This window comes from Corythoichthys intestinalis, chromosome 8, assembly GCF_030265065.1.
Source record: "Corythoichthys intestinalis isolate RoL2023-P3 chromosome 8, ASM3026506v1, whole genome shotgun sequence".
Lineage (NCBI taxonomy): Eukaryota > Metazoa > Chordata > Actinopteri > Syngnathiformes > Syngnathidae > Corythoichthys > Corythoichthys intestinalis.
This window is the reverse complement of record NC_080402.1, coordinates 5695373-5722697: the sequence shown is the minus strand read 5'-3', so window position 1 is coordinate 5722697 and position 27325 is coordinate 5695373. Positions and strand designations below refer to the sequence as shown.

At 41.1% G+C, this 27325-nt stretch overlaps 1 protein-coding gene across 1 annotated transcript; it reads left to right on the top strand.

Moving 5' to 3' along the window:
* Positions 1 to 456: 456 nt before the first annotated feature.
* usp38 (ubiquitin specific peptidase 38) lies at positions 457 to 26393 on the top strand. The gene is made up of 12 exons (XM_057844278.1): positions 457 to 595; positions 1983 to 2168; positions 6717 to 7221; positions 10975 to 11110; positions 11188 to 11317; positions 13573 to 13674; positions 13749 to 13907; positions 16879 to 17072; positions 17141 to 17234; positions 17298 to 17404; positions 19416 to 20619; positions 25998 to 26393. The coding sequence occupies exons 2-12, from the start codon at positions 1992 to 1994 to the stop codon at positions 26163 to 26165; spliced, it is 2976 nt and encodes a 991-aa protein (XP_057700261.1). The 5' UTR covers positions 457 to 595; positions 1983 to 1991; the 3' UTR covers positions 26166 to 26393.
* The last annotated feature ends 932 nt before the right edge of the window (positions 26394 to 27325 follow it).

The following is a 27325-nucleotide window of genomic DNA, read 5'->3' as shown; positions in this document are numbered from 1 at the left end:
ATATATACATATATACATACAAAATAAATATTAGTAAAAGCAAAAAACACTAGGGTCTATCAGCCAAGTCCAGCTCCTCAGCAATTTCACACAGTTTTAAAGCAATTTTCCCCTTCATATGTTTCAAAGAAGAAAAATAATGACATAATTCTTTGTGAAAAATAGTAAAAGTAGGAATAGACTTGAAATATTTATTTTTATGTATGAAAAATTTCCCAAGAATTAAACTTATATTGATAACCAGGTCGTGCGATGACTCTGATACAGAAATACCTTATAAAACATTTTCTTTCGTGAAACTAGACAAATTTGCCAATTTAGGAAATAAGCAGTCATACAAATCTTCCCAAAACGCAGGTCACAGCTAAATTAGTTTCATTATTAAATAACAGGCAATGCCGAAACCACCAAACTCGACTCTCGATTTTGGGGTCCTTCCTGCTTGTCTGGCGTTAGACAAATGACGTAGTAGCCATGTTGATCAGCTGATTCCGGTTGAGCGATTTGACCTAAAATTTTCCTGCGATATGAGATTTACCATCTAAACCGAGAATATCCTCTTTCATTTGGACACAATTGTCATGCTCCATTTTGGGTATGTAAACATTTATTTTGCCCTTTCGCTCTCAGCATGGTGTAATAGCATTTGTGCTAAGTCAGTGGCTAACTAAAAACATCACACAGCTAACGTCAGGCCCTTCAAGTTGCTTTGTGCGACACCGCTCTCGTAAACATTAAAAAAATCTCTCCATTTATATTTTAATACATTGTCGTGGCACAGTATAAGGTGGCTCTGGTGGTGGTTCGAAGTCTTTATTTTTTTTTTAACCTGTACTGAAGATTTCATGAACATTACGGCTCCTGTCGAGGCTCTTGTGCCCGATGGACCCCTCTAGTGAGGAAAAAGGTGGGGAATAAGTGTGAAAAACGTGCTTAAAATAAGGAATTTTATTGTGTTCGTGTGAGTGTAATTCGTTTAAATTGTTTTATTTCGTGGTAAATGTGGTTGGCTTCGTAGTGGAATGCACTATTGTACAATTCAATACTGCAAAAAAACAATATAATGGTTCCTTAAGCTTTTGACACCTAGCAAAAAAAAAAAGAAAAATAACATTAAGGTGACTACAAATTTTAGCATTTCACTTTTGTCTTATAACGAGGGCTAACATGATAAATACTACTGTTAATACTTTGATAATAGAATCATAATAAGTAGGGCTGCAGCTATCGATTAATTTAGTAGTGGATTAATCAATGAACTAGTTAGTTCGAATAATCGAGTAATCGGATAAGGAACATGAAAAATTAAAAAACCTGAGCTGAGCCTCAAATGGTATAAAAAAATAAAAGAATGAGGATTTATGTACAACAAAAGAACAATTAGCTAACTTACATAGCTAGCTCAAATGCTATAAAATGCTAATGTTTTTTATTATTATTATTATTTTTTTTACAATGTTCTTAACAAAAGGTTCAGATACATATTCCCGCAAAAAACATTAGCTCAAACAAAAATTTGCTTATGTTGGTCTTAACAGGGAGCAGATGGATTCAGTCATGTGAAATGAGGCAGACTAGAGGGCAGTGTAAAATAAAACTATCAACTATAATAAAAGAAAATGCAAAACACTTTTAAAATAAACCATTACAGGGTCACTTTAATTAAATGAATACTCGATGCAGCAAAATTTAATTTGAATCTTTTTAATTGAATACTTGAGTTAATCGATTAATCGTTGCAGCAGTAATAAGCCATTTTTTTTAGCTGTTTAATAGTCAATATTCGTTTATTCATTTAGTTTTTAGATTAATTATTGAAATTTTAAAAAAAAAGGAAAAAAACTTAATAGTGCTTTGATTGAATTTTTGAATACTCAAAACTAAAAAATTAAATTTGTCTTTGTTTTTTAAAAATGTTTTTGTTAGTTTTGATAAAGAAAGGGAAGGTTGTTAAATGCCGTCTGACTTGTGTTTCTCTTCAGGCCGCCATCATGGACAAGATTTTGGAGGGCCTGATCAGCTCCACTCACACGCTTCCGGTAAAGAAGGCCATCGTGAAGAAGGTTGTGGAGGCAGCTGAGAAGGATGTAGGGGCGGAGGAGTGCCGTTCCTTGTTTGCCGTTACCACTCGCCTTATTCTGCTGGGCGAGGACGCTTTCCAAAAGCAGGTAGGACATTCAGTTTTTCACTTAAATGTAGGGCGGGAGCCATTGCTGTTTTCGTCACAATGACGAAAATGAAACTAGTTCCTCGACGAACAACTTTCGTGACGAGACGATAACGAGCTAAAAAAGTGTCTTTAGCGTCTAAAACATAACGAGACTAGGGCTTGATAATATTGAACCGTTTTTAGACAATCAATGTCTTTGTTTTAGATGTACATTGTTGAAAACAGCCAACAATTGCATGTCAGATGTGACTAGAAAAAACCCCTCAACAAATTCACTGCTTTCACTCAAAAAAACGTAAGAATATATATATACAGTGCCTTGCAAAAGTATTCGGCCCCCTTGAATCTTGCAACCTTTCGCCACATTTCAGGCTTCAAACGTAAAGATATGAAATTTAATTTTTTTGTCAAGAATCAACAACAAGTGGGACACAATCGTGAAGTGGAACAACATTTATTGGATAATTTAAACTTTTTTAACAAATAAAAAACTGAGAAGTGGGGCGTGCAATATTATTCGGCCCCTTTACTTTCAGTGCAGCAAACTCACTCCAGAAGTTCAGTGAGGATCTCTGAATGATCCAATGTTGTCCTAAATGACCGATGATGATAAATAGAATCCACCAGTGTGTAATCAAGTCTCCGTATAAATGCACCTGCTCTGTGATAGTCTCAGGGTTCTGTTTAAAGTGCAGAGAGCATTATGAAAACCAAGGCACACACCAGGCAGGTCCGAGATACTGTTGTGGAGAAGTTTAAAGCCGGATTTGGATACAAAAAGATTTCCCAAGCTTTAAACATCTCAAGGAGCACTGTGCAAGCAATCATATTGAAATGGAAGGAGCATCAGACCACTGCAAATCTACCAAGACCCGGCCGTCCTTCCAAACTTTCTTCTCAAACGAGGAGAAAACTGATCAGAGATGCAGCCAAGAGGCCCATGATCACTCTGGATGAACTGCAGAGATCTACAGCTGAGGTGGGAGAGTCTGTCCATAGGACAACAATCGTCGTACACTGCACAAATCTGGCCTTAATGGAAGAGTGGCAAGAATTTAGCCATTTCTCAAAGATATCCATAAAAAGTCTCGTTTAAAGTTTGCCACAAGCCACCTGGGAGACACACCAAACATGTGGAAGAAGGTGCTCGGGTCAGATGAAACCAAAATTGAACTTTTTGGCCACAATGCAAAACGATATGTTTGGCGTAAAAGCAACACAGCTCATCACCCTGAACACACCATCCCCACTGTCAAACATGGTGGTGGCAGCATCATGGTTTGGGCCTGCTTTTCTTCAGCAGGGACAGGGAAGATGGTTAAAATTGACGGGAAGATGGATGCGGCCAAATACAGGAACATTCTGGAAGAAAACCTGTTGGTATCTGCACAAGACCTGAGACTGGGACGGAGATTTATCTTCCAACAGGACAATGATCCAAAACATAAAGCCAAATCTACAATGGAATGGTTCGAAAATAAACATATCCAGGTGTTAGAATGGCCAAGTCAAAGTCCAGGCCTGAATCCTATCGAGAATCTGTGGAAAGAGCTGAAGACTGCTGTTCACAAACACTCTCCATCCAACCTCACTGAGCTCGAGCTGTTTTGCAAGGAAGAATGGGCAAGAATGTCAGTCTCTCGATGTGCAAAACTGATAGAAACATACCCCAAGCGACTTGCAGCTGTAATTGGAGCAAAAGGTGGCGATACAAAGTATTAACGCAAGGGGGCCGAATAATATTGCACGCCCCTCTTTTCAGTTTTTTATTTGTTAAAAAAGTTTAAATTATCCAATAAATTTTGTTCCACTTCACGATTGTGTCCCACTTGTTGTTGATTCTTGCCAAAAAAATTAAAATTTTATATCTTTATGTTTGAAGCCTGAAATGTGGCGAAAGGTTGCAAGGTTCAAGGGGGCCGAATACTTTTGCAAGGCACTGTATATATTAGGGCTGTCAAAATTATCACATTAACGCGCGGTAATTAATTTTTTAAATTAATCACGTTAAAATATTTGACGCAATTAACACACATGTCCCGCTCAGACAGTATTCTGCCTTTTGGTAAGTTTTACAGCAAGGTTTTTTGTGCTGTCTAACAGCGAACTCTTTTGGTCGCTTTGCGACATGGTTTATTGCTTTCTTGCCAGTTCAATATGGCTGCACGACGTCTCGGGCTGACGCCTACGTTGTAATGTTGTGCTTATATGATCCTTGGACAAGATCTGTCCGTAAGTATGGTTGTTGTAAAGAATGTACATATTATGTTAGTAAGCGAAATGTTATATTTTTTTGTATGAGACGCTTTTTGTTTATGTTTAGTGAACCTGTATAGCGTGCTAAGCTAACGTTGTAGCTAATGCAATGCTTGTGTACTTTTTTTTTGTAGTTTCACTACGGTCTAAAGAGGACAATGGTTTGAGGCCATTTTATTAATAAATCAGATGAAAAAGGAAGAAGTCTGATTACTTGTGTACTTTTTTTTTTTTTGTAGTTTCACTACGGTCTAAAGAGGACAATGGTTTGAGGCCATTTTATTAATAAATCAGATGAAAAAGGAAGAAGTCTGATTATTAAGGCGTCGTTCACTCGCTGGCTAGCTTTGGAAAAAGTAGACGCTTCGGAGTGAGGACAGCATAGACAGATTTAAATGACAGTAGAGTGAAATGCCCACTACAGTCCTTATGTACCCTATGTTGAATGTGTATATCCATCTTGCGTCTTATCTTTCCATTCCAACAAATTATTTTACAGAATATATATATAATTTATAGAAAAATAAGGCATATTTTAGAGATGGTTCGAATTGCGATTAATTGCGATTAATTACGATTAATTAATTTTTAAGCTGTAATTAACTCGATTAAAATTTTGAATCGTTTGACAGCCCTAATATATATATATATTTATATATATATATATATATATTTTAGAGGATCTTATTTCTTACTTCAAATGTTGTTACACTTGGTAACACACGTCACTTAGAAGTTAGGTGTTTTTCCCCACGTGTTTCAATTTGTGTCAAGCTATTTTTAAGTTCTAGTTAAGTTTTAAGTTTAAGTCTAAATTGTAAGTCATGATAGGATTTTGAGTTTTTGCAGTGTTAAGGCCGAGTTATACTTCCGCATCAGACCTGCGCCGTCAAGGAAGACCCGAGTTACGAACCTGCACCGTAGATTGACGCGCGCCTCTCGAATTTTCTAACCTTCGCGTCGCTTAGACGCATATGACGTGGCAGAAACGGACTGTGATTGGTCCGCTTAGACTGTTGTTTCCGGTTTAGCGCGAAATCACCGCCGTTGTAGAATGGAATCAAACATTATTTTCTACACGCAAAAATGGACCAAGCCGACAGGAGTATAATCAAAGAGCAAGTCTCGTCAAGACATTATTGTGATTGCCAAATGGCAAGGTCGGCGTTTGAAAACAAAAACAAAAATGGAAGAACCACTGAGACGTGTGTGTTCGGAATCGAGTGGCCACACAAAGCGGTGACCCAGTCGTCCAAAAATTGCCAACTTTTTATCTCTTTGTCGTATTTTTGGTTGGTGCACTTCATCATTTATTGTGTACATATGTTTGTTGTGAGTCTGTGACTTATTTACGTGTCACACTTCAAGTATATGAAGAATAAAGCACAGATTTGCTGTCAAAAGAGTTGTTTTGATCTTTAATTTTCAATAACAGACAGTTCACACACGATACATCATCACTGATTGAGAGTGCCTCGGTGCTTTTTATGATAACGTTAAAATCAAGGCTCCCAACGCAGTTTGGGAAGTTCCATAGACGCCAGAAATCTGCTATGGCTTCCCACTGGCTGGTTGTAGGACACGGCAAACAAATCGGGCTGGAGGGCTTTGCAGACCTTGAACGCAGTGCTCGACGCCAGTTTGAAGCTAGCCGCCACAGCTAGCTCTCTCCACCCGAGTCTAAAACTCTGTGCGGCATCAAAAGTCTCGAAAACGTCTTCTGCGTTGCCTGCCCCTTAACATTTGTTTGTTCAATATTTATTCAGTGTTGATGAACAGAATATTTACTTTGAACAGTTTCATCTTGCCTTGTTTATTTTTTTCTCCGACTAGCGGATGTCAACAAGCATGCCCCAAAACCGTACAAACAACGCCACACCCCTCTAGTGGCTTGGCGGTGAATTACAGAGCAACGCGTTCCCTCACCGCCGAACTATCGAATGTCGAATGACGCAGTAGTCGCTGCGCCGTCACCGCAACGCGGGAGTATAACTCAGGCTTTACACACCGTGTAATTCCTGGTGTTCCACACCTTTTTCTACCCCTGCCTTGTTGCTGTGAAGCCATATTTCCCATATACTAGTATAAGTCACACCTGAGTAGAAGTCGCAGGCCCAGCCAGACTATGAACAAAAAGTGCGACGTATAGTCCGGAAAATACGGTAAGTGTTTCCGTCTAAAAGACGAAGATAAAATTAGAAGGGCTGCTAAAAACAACAATTTCTTGTTAGTCGACTAATCGCTGAGTATTTTTCCGTTGAGTCTATTTTTATTTCTGTCACCTCCAAAGGTGGGCTTTCAGGTCCTCGAGGCATACGCTCGCTACCACCGCTCAGAGTTTGAGGCGTTCTTCAACAAGGACTTTGTGCTGTCCTTGCTTCAGCAAGGCTACGAGCAGCTGGAGAACAAAGATGTGTCCATCGTGGACTATGTCCACTGCGGTTTACGGCTGCTTATCAGCTGCCCCACCGTGCTGGAGCTGTTCGCCGTGGTCCAGGTGGAGGCTCTGAGGATGGTGTGCGAGCGGCCCGGCCCGGCCCTGTGTGCCCGTCTGGCCGCCCTGCTGTCCGACTTTGTGCAGTGCGTGCCCAGGGACAAGGGCGGCGTCCTCTTTTGCCAGCAGCTGGTGAGGACCATCGGGTACTTCCACTGTCTGACCAGTCAGGAGCAGGAGCTGGGCGAGTACGTGGCTCACGTCACCAAGGTCGGCACTTTGCTGCAGAACATCTGGAAGGCCGAGCCGGCCGCGCTGCTGCCTTCCTTGCAGGAGGTCTTTGCCATCATATCTTCCACAGGTAACAAACTCAATCTCGTAACATGACAGCTTCATTTTTATAACATACAGTGCTGGCCAAAAGTATTGGCACCCCTGTAATTTTGTCAGATAATGCTCAATTTCTCCCAGAAAAGGATTGCAATTACAAATGATTTGGTAGAAATGTCTTCGTTTATTTTGCTTGCGATGACAAAACACAAAAGAGAATTTAAAAGAATTAAATCATTATGATTTGACACAAAACTCCAAAAATGGGCCGGACAAAAGAATTGGCACCCTCAGCTAGACATGTGCCGGTTACCGGTTTCACGGTTTACCGTGGTGTGAAAACGTTGCGGTTTCAAAACCACTAAAATTTTCCGTCATACCTTAGTACGGTACTCGCTATTTTTCATGTGCCAAAATGCAGCCGAAGTGGCTTGGTGCGACAGCGCTCACCCTTCCCGTTTGTTGCCGTGAGTGTCAGTGACGCTATTCTGCTAAACAGCAAGCAAACCCAAAAACAAAACCTCGAAACACAAACTTCAATTTATTGAGCTCTCAAATTGTGGTGAAATATACAAATGAATACATTGAAAACGTTATACAATTGTATTTTTCCACATGTGAGTAGGTTCAACAGGATAGCAGTAGCACCATGAAAAAGGTCGCCAAAAACAAAACGTACATTTTCCTTTCAAATTCAAGATACAAACTAACTAAAACTTACAAAGACGAATGTTAGCCTAGGCTAAGCTGGGAGAGCAGCTTCGACGTTTTTGTGTCTCACAGCCGCTGAGTGAGAAACAAGCTTGAATGAAGGGGGGGAGAAAAAAAAAAAAAAGGATCGCATCAAAGATCGCTAATTGCGAAAGGAGGTCTCACTCCTCACTTTTTGTTTTAGATGAAACAACAATATTTACATTTTAACTAACTTATAAAACTAACTTATACATTTTTAACTAACTTATTAACTTATGAATTCTTTGTTCTCTTTAACACAAAGGCATGACATCATGTAGAAGAGAGTTGACACAGTGGCTGAAAATGGCGAAACTTCAGCTTCTCCCCTTCAAAAAAAGTCATACAGTATATATTTTTAATTTTGTTTAGAAGTGTTTTTACTTTTTTATAGCAATTATTTTGTTCTTGCTCTATTATTGAGCAACTTGTGGGTATAGTCTAGGTTCTATTTATTTAAATTTTATATAAAATATTTGTTCTTTTTTGTTAATTTATTTATTTTCACATTAATTGATTTTCACATTATATTCATGTTCCAATTTGCAAATATGTTCTGAAAAAAAAAAAAATGTCAATGGAAAAAAGTTTTTTTTTTTTTTTTTTTAAAAACCCATACATCTCAAAATTTTGGAGCTATAATTGCAATACCGTGATACTGTGAAACCGCGGTATTTTTGCTCACGGTTATCGTACCGTCAAAATCTCATACTGGCACATGCCTACCCTCAGCCTAATACTTGGTAGCACAACCTTTAGACAAAATAATTGCGAACAACCGCTTCCGATATACAGTGGTACCTCTACATACGAAGTTAATCCGTTCCAGGACCTTGTTTGTAAGTCGAAATGGTCGTATGTCGAGCAGGATTTTCCCATAGGAATACATTATAATTCCATTAATTCGTTCCACAGCCCAAAAACCTGCACTAAATCCTTAAAAAATACTGCTGGTGCTATTACAAATGGCAATTACACGTAGCAAAACAAATAAATTATAAATCAAAATTGGAATAATGTAATAAAAAGAATAATAATAATTCCTGTAATAGTGTAACGAATCGGGTTCTAATAAGGCGGACGTTTTTTTGTGTACCTGAACGCACCGCGGGGCTCACGTGCCAGAGACAGACCGGTGAGCTTGAGTTTCACTTTCACTTTGAATGTTCTCTTGAGAACAGCATCAATTGCGGCGTACAGCAGGCGTTTTGTGTTGAATAAGTTGTAAAAGAAATGATGAAAACGTGGCGAAGCTGGCGATTTCTTTGGAGACAATAAGAATTGTCAGCTTTATTTATATGGTCGGAGGAGGACCGTGGAGATGTATTGTTGAGCCATTTCACGGATGCCCACCCCACGCTCATATTTTTCTGTCATTTGCATCTTCATTTCGAAGGTAAGCATCAACTTTTTCCTTGTTTCACCACCTGTACCAACCTTTTTTGAAACCTGTGTTGATTTGTCACACAAGAAAATCCGCCGTGCATTCGTCTGCGGTGCTGCCATTGTCGTCGTATTTCGAGCATGTCGTCGGATGTAGAAACAAATGGCGAGTCAAATTTTACGTCGGATGTCGAAAAGTTCGTGTGTCGAAGCGATCGTATGTAGAGGTACCACTGTACATCATTGAGTTTCTTACAGTGATCTTCTGTAATTTTAGACCATTCTTTTTTGGCCGACTGCTCCAGGTCTTTGAGATTTGAAGGGTGCCTTCTCTAAACTGCCATTTTCAGATGTCTCCACAGGTGTTCTATGGGATTCAGGTCTGGAATCATTGCTGGCCATTTTAAAAGTCTCCAGTGTTTTCTCTCAAACCATTTTCTAGTGCTTTTTGGTCATTTTCCTGCTGGAAGACCTGTGACCTCTGAGGGAGACCCAGCTTTCTCACACTGGGCCCTACATCATGCTGCAAAATTTGTTAGTAGTCTTCAGACTTCATAATGCCATGCACACGGCCAAGCAGTCCAGTGCCAGAGGCAGAAAAGCAACCCCAAAACATCAGGGAACCTCCACCATGTTTGACTGTGGGGACCATGTTCTTTTCTTTGAAGGCCTCGTTTTTTTCCCTGTAAAATCTATGTTGATGCCATATCCCAAAAAAGCTCTACTTTTGTCTCATCTGACCAGAGAACATTCTTCCAAAATGTTTTTGGCTTTCTCAGGTAAGTTTTGGCAAACTCCAGTCTGGCTTTTTTATGTCTCTGGATCAGAAGTGGGTCTTCCTGAGTATCCTACCATCGAGTCCCTTTTCATTCAGACGCCGGCGGATAGTATGGGTTGACACTTTTGTACCCTCGGACTGCAGGACAGCTTGAACTTGTTTGGATGTTAGTCGAGGTTCTTTATCCACCATCCGCACAATCTTTCGTTGAAATCTCTCGTCAATTTTTCTTCTCCGCCCACATCTAGGAAGGTTAGCCACAGTGCCATGGGCTTTACTTTTTTTGATGACACTGGGCACGGTAGACACAGGAACATTCAGATCTTTGGAGATGGACTTGTAGCCTTGAGATTGCCCATGCTTCCTCACAATTTGGCTTCTCAAGTCCTCAGACAGTTCTTTGGTCGTCTTTCTTTTCTCCATGCTCAATGTGGTACACACAAGGACACAGGACAGGGGTTTAGTCTACTTTAATCCATTTTAATTGGGTGCACGTGTGATTTAGTTATTGTCACCACCTGTTATGTGCCACAGGTAAGTATCAGGTGCTGTTAATTACACAAATTAGATAAGCATCACATGATTTTTCAAAGGGTGCCAATACTTTTGTCTGGCCTATTTTTGGAGTTTTGTGTAAAATGATAATGATTTCATATTTTTTCTATTCTCTTCTGTGTTTTTTCATTGCAAGCAAAATAAATGAAAATATTACTACCAAAGCATTTGTAATTGCAATCATTTCTGGGAGAAATTGAGCATTATCTGACAGAATTGCAGGGGCGCCAACACTTTTGGCCAGCACTGTACGCCGGTGACTGTGTTAGACGTCCTGGCCTAACCCTATCATCCATTCTGACAGTGTCCTGTTTCTTGTCTCTTGCCTTTTTTCAGACCCGTCTTTCGAGCCATCCATCGCCTTGGCCAGTCTGGTGCAGCACATCCCAGTCCAGATGATCACTGTGCTTATTAAAAGTCTCACCACCGACCAGAATGTTAAAGATGCAAACATGACCAAAGCACTGTGCAGGTCAGTGTACAGTATGTCCATTTATGATGTTGATGCATTACGGAACGGAAGCTACACACTTGGTTCGGTGTTTTTAGGATGATCGACTGGCTGTCGTGGCCTCTGGCCCAGCATGTGGACACGTGGGTCATCGCTCTGCTGAAAGGACTGGCTGCTGTTCAGAAGTTCACTATTCTTATTGATGTCACTTTGCTCAAAATTGAACTGGTAAGTACAGAGAAAGCTCGTTATTTTAATAGATACAATCCCATCAGGGATGTTTGGACTTTTGTATCTGTCTCCATTACATCAATATTAATAATAATACAATAATTATTGCAATTAAGATTTATTTTCAGTATGGAGGGTCAAAAATTGATGAAACATGTGGAATATGTGTTAATTCTCAGCAGACAGAGTACAGTTTTTTACAGCCCAGGGTTTCCCCTAAGATTTTTTTAAGCTGCGGTGGTGGGCTGCATCTGAGTCGGACCACCTCACCATGGCGTGCCACGGCAAAATTGCCTCATACCGTGACAAATTAATTATTTTTTTCACATTTTGTTACCCAAGAAAAACCATAACAAAGATCAATTTGAAATATTTCATTAGCCAGGCTAATGTCGTAGCTCTCAGCTACGGTACATGTACGTAAAATGCGTAGCTGATTACAGCTACATTACCCTACGTAATACAATTTTTTTTTCTCGTAGCAATAGTGCTACTTACTTCTCGTAGTCCTTAATGTACTACATTAACACAACAATACTAGTCCTTCTGTTAATGGACCAATTGCGTAGGTTTGCATAGGGACGTTAGGAACAGAACAACAGGAACTTTTCAGGATGCTCAAATTGTCTTCACCAACTTTTAGGCAACCTTATTTGCATTATATAATGAGCTCAGTTATAAAGGTCATTTAGATTGTCTTCACATATTTCGTAACGATACAATTGACTCTACCATTATGAAGCGAATTACTTTTATTATGTTCAGACTTACAATGACACCATTTTTTCCCCCTCAAACGCACGTTTGATTGGCTGATGACTTGTTAAATTCCCTTGTTTTCAGTGTAGATCTAATAGAAATAAGTGAAATTATTTGCCAGTGCTTCAAGTAAATTTTACTCAGATTTCTTGAAATAAAAAAAAAACCAGCTGTCTGAAAATAATCTTAACACTCTTATTTTAAGCAAAAAGTGAGTATATTTAATCTTTAAAAAAAAAAGCTTCTTTTTCTTTGTCAGAAATATTCTTTCAAGAAGTGGTAAATTTTACCTAAAGTAAATTGAATAATCTGACCCATTAATCTGTTAACTAGTCTTTAACACTCAAAACAAGATGGAAAAAAAATATTCGAATAGATTTAAGAAAAATCATCAGATTGAAACGTAAAAATTTGCAGTGGGAAAGTTAGTACAAGTCAATACAGATGTATTTTTGCATTGATCATTTAGCTTATCAATCAATTAGGTTCATATTGGGGAGAAATTAAGCCCTGATCCCCGTTTACCTAATCAGTTTGGTTTTATTAATGTCCTGTTCCCAGCAAAAAGTGTACATGCAGGTTATGCTGTTATAGCGTCCCCACCAATATTGAGACCAAACCTACGTCCTTGTAATGGAGCCATTTCAAGGTGTAGAGGGAAACTCTAATTGCCGTGTAAAGAGTTTTACTAGTTTCGGTGAGAAGGTGAATAGTTTTTTTGTTGTTGTTGTTCGTGAACTACTTTTCCACACAAACGCACATCGAGGTAGCATTTAGCTTAGAAAGAAGAGGTATGACAGACATTTTTCGAGTGTCCCAGAGCTCGTGAAACTTGGGGAAAAAAGCGCATTTATCAAGGTTTCGTCAGCCGTCCGCTATAACAGCTCTGCATTTTCTGCTATTGAATGCGTTGATGACACATTAGCGCAGCTGCACTCTGACCCGCCGCTCGGCGAAAATTCATTTATACTTGCCTTTCCGCCCAAGACGGCCGTCCACCCCTCACTTTCGCTGAAAAGTCCGATCCAAAATACCGTAATGCCCCGGATGGGGGGGAAGAAGGACAGGAGTCTGTATTGGCTTAGCCACTTTATTGTGACAATAATAATAAAGAAAAGGAATAACAAAATAACGACGGGCTTCCACGACATGTGACCGTTATCTCCTTCTCGCTTCCCTCTGCGTCACAGCTCCCCGTCCGATCGTCACTTTTTAAGGTGGCCCCGTATAGTTACCGACATTACAATACACAATGAATAGGTTGCCGCTGAACCCTTTACATTAGACTGCCGTCAGTTTGAAACTGCCTTAAAAAAAATGTTTTTTTTAAAAAAACATCTCTTTTGCACGCCGTGGCGGCTCTTATTTTGTTGTGGCGGTGCGCCACAATATTTAATATGTAGGGGAAACCCTGCACCCATATTCTGTTTAGCTTCTTCTAGCATCTTGGCGCCAAAATGGTCACCATCCACTGACTTTTATTTTTCTCCAAGGTGTTCAATCGTCTTTGGTACCCCATCGTACGACCGGGGGCGCTCGCTGTCCTCTCACACATGCTGCTCAGTTTCCAGCACTCTCCTGAGGCCTTCCATCTGGTAAAGAATCCCTTTAACACAACCGAAAGCACTCTGGCCGTCTCTGATTAATCCCGTGCTTTACCTCTTTCCAGGTGATTCCACACGTGGTGCCTCTGGTGCAATCGCTGCAGGCCGACAACCTTACCACCAGTAAAGCCTTCCTGCTGCAGTTCACCGAACTGATACACTGCATGATGTACCAGTACTCGGGTTTTCCGGACCTCTACGACCACATTTTGGAAACCATCAAGGTAAACAAGTTTATGGATTAGATTAGGTTAGGCCGGGGGTCAGCAACCCGTGTTTTGAGAGCTGCATGTGGCTCTTTAGCGCTGCTCTACCGGCTCCCTAGAGCATTTTCCAAAAGTTTGAAAATGGAAAAAAATGGTTGAGGGAAATATATTTTTTGTTTTGATATGGTTTCTGTAGGAGGACAAGTATGACACAAAAAATCTTAACGTTTTTCAATTCTGTAAAAATGTGTAGAATAAATATTATATTTCAACATTTCTGTCAACCAACATTTGCGTTATAGCCTGCGACACACGCTTGACTGGGCTTGACAGTGACGCAAGTGACGTTCCGTTATTCTCACTATATGTTTGGGCGAGGAGTCGAAATGCTCCCATAAAATGCATGTTTAAAAATGAAACGTCGGTCACAACAACGCTTGCACGAACCTTTGGGTTCTTTTTTTCTGTAACCATGAATGATTTACAGTGGGGCAAATAAGTATTTAGTCAACCACTGTCAAGTTCAAAAATAGACCCTCAGGTAGACATTTGTAAAATTACCCAAAAATAAGGAGAGAAGACACTCAGTTTTCTTGGCCAAGGAGAGCAAAAGAGTGACTAGCCAGAGGAATGCTAGATTACGCTGCCTAGTCACCAAAATTGATTTTATTTAGGGGTTTGTCCTAACACAAAAAGGGTGCCGCCCTGAGGGAGGGGGGAGCAAGCTGGAGACACCCATGTGATTTTGGTTGGCTATGTGAGCATGTAGGTGGAACTAACTAAGTACACGTATGTAAGCAAAGGCACATGTAAACAACGGTCAAAATGACCCAGACACTTCAGTTATGCAACGCTGCGGCCATGGAAGATGTCCTCGAATGGAAAATTGTCCTCGAAGGTCTAGACGAAAGTCCAGACGCCAGGTGCTGAAGATGTCTCGGAAGGTCTAGTTACGCAATGATGCGGCCATGAAGCAAGACAGTTGTCATCCCGACCCTCTTTACTCTTTGTAACACTTAAACATTATACTACAACCTAGTATAGCAAGCAATAATCATTTACTGGTTATATCAATAAGAGAAAAATATGGCAATATGTATTATTTATGGGAAAAATATGGCAACATGTATTATTTATTGTATATAGGAGCACAAGCAAATAATCAATCAATCAACCAAATATTTAATCAATCAACCCTCGATAATTACCTCAACAACCACTAATTGTGCAAGTTCTCCCACTTGAAAATATTAGAGAGGCCTGTAATTGTCAACATGGTTAAACTTCAACCATGAGAGACAGAATGTGGAAAAAAAAAACAGAAAATCATATTGTTTCATTTTTCAAGAATTTATTTGCAAATCATGGTGGAAAATAAGTATTTGGTCTATACCAAAAGTTCATCTCAATACTTAGTTATGTACCCTTTGTTGGCAATAACGGAGGCCAAACGTTTTCTGTAACTCTTCACAAGCTTTTCACACACTGTTGCTGGTATTTTGGCCCATTCCTCCATGCAGATCTCCTCTAGAGCAGTGATGTTTTGGGGCTGTCGTTTGGCAACACGGACTTTCAACTCCCTCCACACATTTTCTATGGGGTTGAGATCTGGAGACTGGCTAGGCCACTCCAGGACCTTGAAATGCTTCTTACGAAGCCACTCCTTTGTTGCCATGGCTGTGTGTTTGGGATCATTGTCATGCTGAAAGACCCAGCCACGTCTCATCTTCAATGCCCTTGCTGATGGAAGGAGATTTTCACTCAAAATCTCTCGATACATTGCCCCATTCATCCTTTATTTACACAGATCAGTCGTCCTTGTCCCTTTGCAGAAAAACAGCCCCAAAGCATGATGTTTCCACCCCCATTCTTCACTGTGGGTATGGTGTTCTTCGGATGCAATTCAGTATTCTTTCTCCTCCAAACACGAGAACCTGTGTTTCCACCAAAAAGTTCTATTTTGGTTTCATCTGACCATAACACATTCTCCCAGTCCTCTTCTGGATCATCCAAATGCTCTCTAGCGAACCTCAGACGGGCCTGGACGTGTACTTTCTTCAGCAGGGGGACACGTCTGGCAGTGCAGGATTTGAATCCCTGGCGGCGCATTGTGTTACTGATAGTAGCCTTTGTTACTGTGGTCACAGCTCTCTGTAGGTCATTCACTAGGTCCCCCCGTGTGGTTCTGGGATTTTTGCTCACCGTTCTTGTTATCGTTTTGACGCCACGGGGTGAGATCTTGCATGGGTCATCGGGGAAGATTATCAGTGTTGTATGTCTTCCGTTTTCTAATAGTTGCTCCCACAGTTGATTTCTTTACACCAAGCGTTTTACCTATATCAGATTCAGTCTTCCCAGCCTGGTGCAGGTCTACAATTTTGTCTGGTGTCCTTCGACAGCTCTTTGGTCTTTGCCATAGTGGAGTTTGGAGTGTGACTGACTGAGGTTGTGGACAGGTGTCTTTTATACCGATAATGAGTTAATACAGGTAACGAGTGGAGCCTCGTTAGACCTCGTTAGAAGAGATTAGACCTCTTTGACAGCCAGAAATCTTGCTTGTTTGTAGGTGACCAAATACTTATTTTCCACTGTAATTTGGAAATAAATTCTTTAAAAATCAAACAATGTGATTTTCAGTTTTTTTCCACAGTCTGTCTCTCATGGTTGAGGTTTACCCATGTTGACAATTACAGGCCTCTATAATTTTTTCCAGTAGGAGAACTTGCACAATTGGTGGTTGACTAAATATAGTCCGGCTGATAATCAGTCTATCTCTATATCGGTGGTTCTTAAAACCAGTTTAAAACGACACTTTGCCTTTAGTCAGTTCACGAAAATAGGGACCTGTGTGTCTTAACCTTCGCCGAACCCCTGGGGTTTGATCGAAGTCAGGTTAAGAACAGCTGCTCTATACAATACACTTATTTATTAAAGTTCGGTATGGTTAGCTCACGCTAAAATGAAGGAAATTTGCCTATCGTCCTGCTAGGACCTGCCCAAACCGAGCGAGGAGAAGATCAAACTGGTGCTGAATCAAAGTGCCTGGACGTCGCAGTTCAACTCTTGCGCTTCGGGTCCGCCGCGGCAGACCGGGAAGTCCGAAACCGGCAAGACGGGTTTGGTCAACCTGGGCAACACCTGCTACATGAACAGCATCTTGCAGACGCTCTTCATGGCGACGGAGTGAGTACAACCGTTTGGACGTTTATTCCTGCCAATAGCTTCTAATTATGTCTTTTTTTTTTTAATAGTTTCAGACGCCACGTCTTGTCACTGCGCCTAAACGGATCCAGCACGTTAATGAAGAAGCTGCAGATGCTTTTCGCCTTTCTGGCGCACACTCAGGTCGGTTTCGGCACGTGGGAGTGTCCTCGAAAGCGTGGCGTCACGTCTTGGTTTTCCCCATAGAGGGTGGCGTACGCTCCCAGGAACTTCTTGGAGGTGTCGCGGCCACCCTGGTTCAACGCCGGCTCTCAGCAGGACTGCTCGGAATACCTGCGCTTTCTTTTAGACAGGTATGATGCGGAAATCGTGGCTGTTCCAAGACTTAGAACACGGGGGTCAAACTCTAGGCACGGGGGCGAATAGATTTTTTTCACTAAAATAAATTTTAAACAACATTTATTTAATCTTCCATGAACGTCTCCATACTCTAGAAATCTTTATAATATTTAATATATTTACTGTTACATTTTCAAATGAATTACTATGCTTTTAAATATTGGTTTTTGATTAAAAACAAACAAAAAATCATACATTTTCCCATTTTATTAATAAAAAAATCCCTTTTATTATTTACCAAAGGAAAAATAGATAAATAAAAATACAATATTTAGTGTAATTCCCTTTTTAATTCAAAACAAAAATGTAATAAATACATACAGTAATTTTCGGACTATACGCCGCTACTTTTTTCCCTCATTTTGCATCCTGCGTCTTACAGTCCAGTGCGGCTTATTTGTTGATTTATTTGGGTTATTAGCTAACATTTTATTTGACAGCGGCATCATAAGACAGATCATAATTAAGACATGACACTATCATAACTCCATTTATGTCCAGCTTGGATCTATTACATCCATTCAAAAGTGAGATAATTTCCTGGATGACATTAAATCTGTTGTAAGCATTCATTAATGCCCATGACAGTGTCATTTCATAATTATGATTATCTTATGTCGCCACTGTCAAATAAAGTGTTACCATATACCATAATTAACAATTAATGAAAAAACTGGAACAGTAACTGAAGAACTAATTAGCACAGAACATAAATTTTGATTGTTATTTACATCTGTAGTGCTGCAATGCATGCTAGGAGACACGTTGGACGACAACAGTATTGACAGCAAGAGGTTGATTGTCTCCTCCAAGGGAGCAGTGATGGCCAAATGAAGCTTCTTGAAGCACTGAAGCTTTGCAGCCAAATGGTTCAAAGCTTCATGGTGGTTCATTTGGTCTTATGACAGTGTTATGATGCCGCTGTCAATTAAAGTGTTACCGGGTAATATCTTTTGGTGTAAATATCCCATAATACAGTGAGGACAGCTGCGTTTTATAGTCCAGTGGGCCTTGTTTATGAACATTTGGTGAGTGGCGGCTTATAGCGGGTCCGTCTTATTGTCCAAAAATGATGATAAATGAGAGAATATTAACTGGAATTAAGTAAAAAATAATAATGGAGCATATTTACTATTTTACCCCTTTATTATTTACAAAATGTGAATAAATAAAGGAAAAATAGATGAATATCAATAGAATAGTTACTGTAATTCCCTTTTTTATTCAAAACAAAAATATAAAAAAATACATGCGATATTAACTGTTTACCCCATTATTTATTTAAAGATGTGAATTAAAAATAATATATATATACGTATAAAAATAAATATATATGTATATATATATAAAACAATATTTTTTTGGTAATTCCCCTTTTTTAATTAAAAACAACAACAAATAAACACAGTTCTAATAATTTCCTGTTTTTAAAAAATGCAAATGAATATTAAAAAAAAAAAATCATGCAAAAAAGAATATTTACTGTAATTCGTTTTTAACGAAAAACAAAAGCAATAAAAAAATAAGAGAATATTTACCATTTTCCCATTTTTTATTAATTTGAATGAATAAATAACATTAAAGGAGAAATATATCAGAGTATATTTTCTATTATTTGGTCAACGATATCGCTAAACAAAGACTGCCCCCTCTGGCCTAAAGCGTAACTGCAGCCTGAGTTAAGTACGTGCATAGTGCGCATATTTGTTCGAGCACAAGCATTTTGCACATTGAATCAACACCAAAAACATAAAAACAGCTAATGTAATTATTTACAGTTAGTAGCAAGTCTGGAGTGAGTTACAAAAGTCTTTTTGCCAAGCAGATACTAGGGGGAATCTCGTTGAAATATGTTCTCCCACTCTGATCGACCCAAACACTCTCTTGAAAGGAAAATGTCGGACCGTAACTGATATGACTCATGACAAAGATGAGTTGACACCCTTCTCTTCTCCTGCTACCAAGGTTACACGAAGAGGAGAAAACCATTCAGGTGTTGGAGTCGGCCGTGCCGAGCGTTCCTGCCGATGTCGTAGACTCGATCTCCAAAGACGTGGCGGCTCCCGTGCCCTCCGAAGAAGGCGGTGCCCCCTCCCCGAAAGCGGACGACAAAGTCGACGACGGTCGGACTCTCATCGAAAGGACGTTCGGAGGCAAGCTGGTGACGGGCGTCCGCTGCACGCACTGCGACGGCGTCTCCGAGAAGGAGGAGCCGTTCACCGACCTCTCGCTGGCTTTCTGCCCCTCGCGGGACGCCGACAAGACGAAAGCGGTTCTCCAGGGTTGCGTCAACGGCGGATGCGAGGCCCCTGGGCCGGCGACCGAAGAGCAAACGGGCCACGTGGGCACGGCGGCGGAGGAGGAGGAGCCGCGCTTGTCCGTGCCCGACCTGGTCGACTACTTCCTGGCGCCGGAGATCCTAGACCGGGACAACGCGTACTTCTGCGGCAAGTGTGGCGGTCTGCGGCGGGCGGAGCGGACCCTCAAAGTGACGGCGGCTCCCGAGTACCTAATCCTGACGTTGCTTCGCTTCGCCTACGACGCCAAGTGCCACGTACGCCGCAAGATCCTGGACAACGTCACCATCCCGCCGCGTCTCCGCCTGCCCGTTCAACGGCCGTCGCCGCCCTCGCCGCCTGCGACCCCGCCCGCTTCTGCGCCCTCGCCCCCGTCGGAGCCCGCTGAGAGCAGCGAGAACCTGGCCAAAAAGCTCAAACCCTCCCGTCAAGACGAGGAAATCCAATCGGTGGTTTACGTCCTCAGCTCCGTCGTAATGCACTCGGGCGTGTCGTCCGAGAGCGGACATTACTACTCCTACGGTTGCGACCGCGCGGCGGATGTCGACCCCGCCCACCATAAGGACGGCTTGAGTCAAGGGGAGCGAGTCCGAGAGGGACCCGGCGGCGTTGCCGCTAACGCCGCTCCCTCAGGCGATTGGCTGCTGTTCAACGACAGCAGGGTGACATACGCCTCCTTCCAGTCGGTACAGAACATCACCAACCGCTTCCCAAAGGACACGGCCTACGTGCTTATGTACAGAAAACAGGAAGCGGCGGCGCAGGACTCGGTCGTGGGCTCGGCGGCCAACGGAAGCAGGCAGAGTGCAGAGCCGCCGCTGCAGAAAGAACTGCTGGACGCCATTATCAAGGACAACAAGCTGTATCTGCAGGTACGACAACAAATCTCACCAATTCACAGCGACCACTTTAAAATATACAGCGGGGCAAATAAGTATTTAGTCAACCACCAATTGTGAAAGATTAGAGAGGCCTGTAATTGTCAGCATGGGTAAACCTCAACCATGAGAGACAGAATATGGGGGAAAAAAAACAGAAAATCACATTGTTTGATTTTTAAAGAATTTATTTCCTAATTAGAGTGGAAAATAATTATTTGGTCACCTACAAACAAGCAAGATTTCTGGCTGTCAAAGAGGTCTAACTTCTTCTAACGAGGTCTAACGAGGATCCACTGGTTACCTGTATTATGGCACCTGTGTTAACTCATTATCGGTATAAAAGACACCTGTCCACAACCTCAATCAGTCACACTCCAAACTCCACTATGGCCAAGACCAAAGAGCTATCGAAGGACACCAGAGACAAAATTGTAGGTCTGCACTAGGCTGGGAAAACTGAATCTGCAATAGGTAAAACGCTTGGTGTAAAGAAATCAACTGTGGGAGCAATTATTAGAAAATGGAAGACATAAAAGACCACTGAAAATCCCCCTCGATCTGGGGCTCCATGCAAGATCTCACCCCATGGCGTCAAAATGATAACAAGAACGGTAAGCAAAAATCCCAGAACCACACGGGTGGACCTAGTGAATGACCTACAGAGAGCTGGGACCACAGTAACAAAGGCTACGATCAGTAACACAATGCGCTGCCAGGGACTCAAATCCTGCACTGCCAGACGTGTCCCCCTGCTGAAGCCAGTACACGTCCAGGCCCGTCTGCGGTTCGCTAGAGAGCATTTGGATGATCCAGAAGAGGACTGGGAGAATGTGTTATGGTTAGATGAAACCAAAATAGAACTTTTTGATAGAGGTGAGAATCTTTGGGCACCTAACGATTCGATTACGATTCAGAGACTACGATTCCATTATAAATCAATTATTCCGCAAAGGGACCAGGACGACTGATCTGTGTAAAGGAAAGAATGAATGGAGCCATGTAGCGAGAGATTTTGAGTGGAAATCTCCTTCCATCAGCAAGGGCATTGAAGATGAGACGTGGCTGGGTCTTTCAGCATTACAATGATCCCAAACACACAGCCAGGGCAACAAAGGAGTGCCTTCGTAAGAAGCATTTCTGGAGCATCCTGGAGTGGCCTTGCCAGTCTGCAGATCTCAACCCCATAGAGAATCTTTGGAGGGAGTTGAAAGTCCGTGTTGCCCAACAACAGCCCCAAAACATCACTGCTCTAGAGGAAATCTGCATGGAGGAATGGGCCAAAATACTAGCAACAGTGTGTGAAAAGCTTGTGAAGAGTTACAGAAAACGTTTGGCCTCCGTTATCGCCAACAAAGGGTACATAACAAAGTATTGAGATGAACTTTTGGTATTGACCAAATACTTATTTTCCACCATGATTTGCAAATAAATTCTTTAAAAATCAAACAATGTGATTTTCTGTTTTTTTTTCCACATTCTGTCTCTCATGGTTGAGGTTTAGCCATGTAGACAATTACAGGCCTCTCTAATATTTTCAAGTGGGAGAACTTGCACAATTAGTGGTTGACTAAATACTTATTTGCCCCACTGTACACGACATCAGGAATGTCAAATGTGCGGCCCACAGGTCAGGAGCGGCCGACCAGGGGTCTCCCGATTCAGCCCGCGGTTTTGTTCTGCCTAACAGGCACATTATAGCTCATTCATAGTATACATACAGAATCACATGCTTTTATTTTGACATTAGTACAAGGCCTGAACGATATTGGAAAAAATTATTGTTGCGATTTTTCGGGGGGTTTGCGATATAATGCGATAATATATTGAGATATTAAAAAAAGTGCATATATATATTTTTTCAAAGAAATTAACACTAGATGACTTGAATAGCTGTTTGGAAAGAATGGATGACTCACCATCACCACAGTGTACAGCGATCCCTCGTTTTCCGCGGTTAATGGGGACCACAACCCGCCGCGATAAGTGAAAAACCGCGAAGTAGCGCACCCCCCCATTTTTATTTTTTTGTGTGTGTTTTTTGTGCTCAATGTAGTTATTCAGATTTAGCATTGGAAAGAGATACATATAAGACATGTTTTTTTCTGGCTTTTTCCCCCAATGTGATTTAAAAAATGTATCTAAATAAATGGTTTTTAAGCCATTCAAATGTCATAATTATGATCAGTTTTAAACATAACTGTCCAACCAAATCATTTTTGAACAAGAATAAAGTACTTTAGTAGATAAATGCTTGGCTTTATTAAATCCTTCTGTTTATCTACCTTAGCTGTGACTCTTGGAGTGATGTAGAAATTTAAAAAATCCTCATGATCACTTCTGGCATTTATATGTCTCCAACGTCTCCACACACACACATTCATTCCAGCGCGGCTTCCTTGCAGAAACTGTTTTACAAGTTAAACGATGATTGACAGATTGCTGCCCGGCTTCTTTGGCCAGATCAAAGCCATCGTTAACTTTAATAAGCAAGTGCCGCAGTGACTAAGAGAAACAAAGGGCTGGGAGAGGGGGGGGGGTGTGAGGCTGTGGCAGAGCAGAAAGCAAGGCGTATGTGGATTAAAAAAAAACAAAAAAACTATCGCACTTGCTTGCGATGGGACTATCGCGCACGTGCACATCGCGATGGCGATGTTTAAACGATATATCGTTCAGGCTTAATTGGTACCATAACACACATTATCGTAAAGGGTTCATTCTGATTTACGCAGAAATTAGGGTTACATCGCCAGCCTAGGAATGGAACTCGTTCGTAACCCGGAGACTACCTGCTCATGAACAGGTAGTCCCCGGGTTGCGACGGCCCCAACTTGCGCAGTTTGGACTTTACGACGCCTATGTCTCGTTTTTTTTTTTTAATGTTGACTTTTGTTTTGTGATGCATGCTTTTATTTTGGTGCAGGAAGCGTAGAACAGGAAGCGAGCGTATGTACAGACCCACCCCATAAACGCACACGCAGAGCAGCCGAGTGACAGAGGAGACAGCCTGCGTGCACATATGTTGCTTGTGAAGCATCCAGAGGCGACGGCTGTCTAACCCCTTTTGTAGTGTTTATTGTGCATTTTCAATTGTGGTCGAATACTTGGGGCGAGTTTATGTGATTTCATTCTGCAAGTGTTGATGTCACGAGCAGCTGAATAAAGTCAGCAAACCACACGGACGTCTGACATCGTCATTGCGGAGCATAACTCGCTGTCTAGCTAGTACGTACACTGCTGGCCAAAAATAATGGCACCCCTGCTATTCTGTTAGATAATGCTAAATTTCTCCCTGAAAATGATTGCAATTACAAATGCTTTGGTAGTAATATCTTCATTTATTTTGCTTGCAATGAAAAAAACCCACAAAAGAGTGAATTTTTTTAAAAATCATGATCATTTTACGCAAAACTCCAAAAATGGGCCGGACAAAAGAATTGGCACCCTTTTGAAAAATCATGTGATGCTTTTATAATTTGTGTAGTTAACAGCACCTGTTACTTACCTGTGGCACATAACAGGTGGCGGCAATAACTACACCACACTTGCAGCCAGTTAAAATGGATTAAAGTTGACTCCACCTGTGTCCTTGTGTGTATCACATTGAGCATGGAGAAAAGAAAGAAGACCAAAGAACTGTCTGAGGACTTAAGAAGCAAAATTTTGAGGAAGCATGGGCAATCTCAAGGCTACAAGTCCATCTCCAAAGACCTGAATATTCCTGTGTCTACATTGCGCAGTGTCATCAATAACTGTAAAGCCTATGGAACTGTGTCTAACCTCCCTAGATGTGGATGGAAAAGAAAAATTGACGAGTGATTTCAACCAAAGATTGTGCGGATGGTGGATAAAGAACCTCGACTAACATCCAAACAAGTTCAAGCTGTCCTACAGTCCGAGGGTACAACAGTGTCAACCCGTACCGTCCGTCTGCTTCTAAATGTAAAGGGACTCTGGTAGGATACCCTGGAAGACTCCACTTCTGACCCAGAGACATAAAAAAGCCAGGTTGGAGTTTGCCAAAACTTACCTGAGAAAGCCAAAATCGTTTTGGAAGAACGTTCTCATGTCAGATGAGACAAAATAGAGTTTTTTTGGGAAAAGGCATCAATATAGAGTTTACAGGAAAAAAACTCAGATCTTGAAAGAAAAGAACATGGTCCCCACAGTCAAATATGACCGAAGTTCCCTGATGTTTTGGGGTTGTTTTGCTTCCTCTGGCACTGGACTGCTTGACCATGTGCATGGCATTACGAAGTCTGAAGACTACCAACAAATTTTGCAGCATAATGTAGGGCCCTCCCTCAGAGGTTATGGGTCTTCCAGCAGGACAATGACCCAAAACACACTTCAGAAAGCACTCGAAAATGATTTGAGAGAAAGCACTAGAGACTTTTAAAGTGGCCAACATTGAGTCCAGACCTGAATCCTGTGGAGAAATCTGAAAATGGCAGTTTGGAGAAGGCACCCTTCAGATCTCAGGGTCCTGGAGCAGTTGGCCAAAGAAGAATGGTCGAAAATTCCAGCAGAGCATTGTAAGGAACTCATTGATGGATACCGGAAGCGGTTATTCGCACTTATTTTGTCGAAAGGTTGTGCTACCAAGCATTAGGCTGAGGGTGCCAATACTTTTGTCCTGCCCATTTGTGGTGTTTTGTGTCAAATGATAATGATTTTAAAACATTTCCCATTCTCTTTTGTGTTTTTTCATTGCAAGCAAAATAAAGATATAACTACCAAGGCATTTGTAATTGCAATCATTTTCTGGGAGAAATTGGAGCATTATCTGACAGAAATGCAGGGGTGCCAATACTTCTGGCCAGCACTGTATACCTTTAATTTAAATTACGAATGCATTAAAAAAAAAAAATAGCTCAAACCAAAGCAGCTTATGTTGGTCCTAGCAGGGAACAGCTGGATTCAGCCATGTGAAATGTGTTATATTCATTGTTGCCACTAGAGGGCAGTGTATCCACCCAAATCAATAAGACTAAATGCAAGCACTTTCAAAACAAGCCATTGAAATGCCACTATAATTAAACAAATACTCGAAGCAACAGATTTTACTTGAGTTAATCGATTAATTGTTGCAGCACTAAGTAAATCTTTTTCATAGTTTAAAAATGACCCACTGAGGGCACCCAGCTCGGCACTTGTTCAAATTTCACACACGTACCAACATAAACTCCCTCAACAAATCACTAAGATTGACGCTGGATAAAAAGATTTGTTTCACCCTGGCCTCCAATCAAATCCAGAAGGGAGCTGGGCGGCAATTTCACGAGCCACTGAAGCGTCCCCGAAAAACGGCCACTAGAGGGAGCTATGTGAACGCTGCAAACCATTTACATGTTTTTTTGTATTCTCTTCAGGAACAAGAACTGAACGCTCGGACTCAGGCCCTACAGGCCCCATCGTCTTCCTGCTCCTTCAGGCCCGACGGCTCGGATGACAACAACCCGCCTGGGAGTTGCGGCCCGTCCGGAGGGGGAGGCGGAGGGGGAGGGGGCTTCAACACTATCAGTAGACTGGTCTTCTAACGCTCATTAAAAGAGACAGCGAGAACCAAATGTGGTATTTGCCATGTGGCAAAATGGATTTTGCCATGTGGCATTTTTTTTGCCATGTGGCAAAATGAATTTTGCCATGTGGCATTTTTGATTTTGCCATGTGGCATTTTTTGCCATATGGCAAAATTGATTTTGCCATGTGGCATTTTTTTGCCATGTGGCAAAATGGATTTTGCCATGTGGCATTTTTTTTTTTTTTTTTTTTTTTGCCATTTGGCATTTTTTTTGGCCATGTAGCAAAATTGATTTTGCAATGTGGCATTTTTGATTTTGCCATGTGACATTTTTTTGCCATATGGCAAAATGGATTTTGCCATGTGGCATTTTTTGCCATGTGGCAAAATTGATTTTGCCATGTGGCATTTTTGATTTTGCCATGTGGCAAAACGGATTTTGCCATGTGACATTTTTTTGCCATATGGCAAAATGGATTTTGCCATGTGGCATTTTTTTCCCATGTAGCATTTCTTTTTGCCATATTGCAAAATTGATTTTGCCATGTGGCTTTTTTTTTTTTTTTTCTCGCCATTTGGTATTTTTCTTGCCATGTGGCATAATGGCATAATTGATTTTGCCATGTGGCATTTTTTTCGCCATGTGGCAAAATTGATTTTGCCATGTGGCATTTTTTATTTGTATGTGGCAAAATGGATTTTGGTATGTGTTTTTTTTTGTGGTATGTGGCATTTCTTTTGGTATTTGGGATTTTTGCAGGTCATGCACGTCCATGCCATTGATGGTGACGCACGTCCAAAATTTCCATTCCTTTTAAATGGAAGAAAAACATTTGTCGCCATTGAAAAATCACAACCATGCGTTTTTCTGCAATTTAATATGAATGGAAAATTTGGACATGCATAGCTGTCAATGGCATAGCCTAACTTGGGTGCTAGTTGAATGTCAATGCGCTATAATAGTAAGTATATGGTCAAAAATCACAGCCACACGTTTTTCTGCCATAAAAAATGAATGGAAATTTTGGACCAGCATAGCCGTCAATGGCATGCACGTGCATGGTCCGCAAAAATGACATAAAAAAAATGCTACATACCCCAAAAAAATGCCACAAATCAAAATCTATTTTGCCACATACCAAATAAAATGCTACATATCAAAATACATTTTGCCAC

Excerpts from the sequence above, each read along its gene's own strand:
- usp38 (XM_057844278.1), top strand. The coding sequence starts at position 1,992 with ATGGACAAGATTTTGGAGGGCCTGATCAGCTCCACTCACACGCTTCCG. Across the intron at positions 7,222-10,974 it reads TGCCATCATATCTTCCACAG|ACCCGTCTTTCGAGCCATCC; the intron begins GTAACAAACTCA and ends GCCTTTTTTCAG. Across the intron at positions 17,073-17,140 it reads ACGCTCTTCATGGCGACGGA|TTTCAGACGCCACGTCTTGT; the intron begins GTGAGTACAACC and ends TTTTTTTAATAG.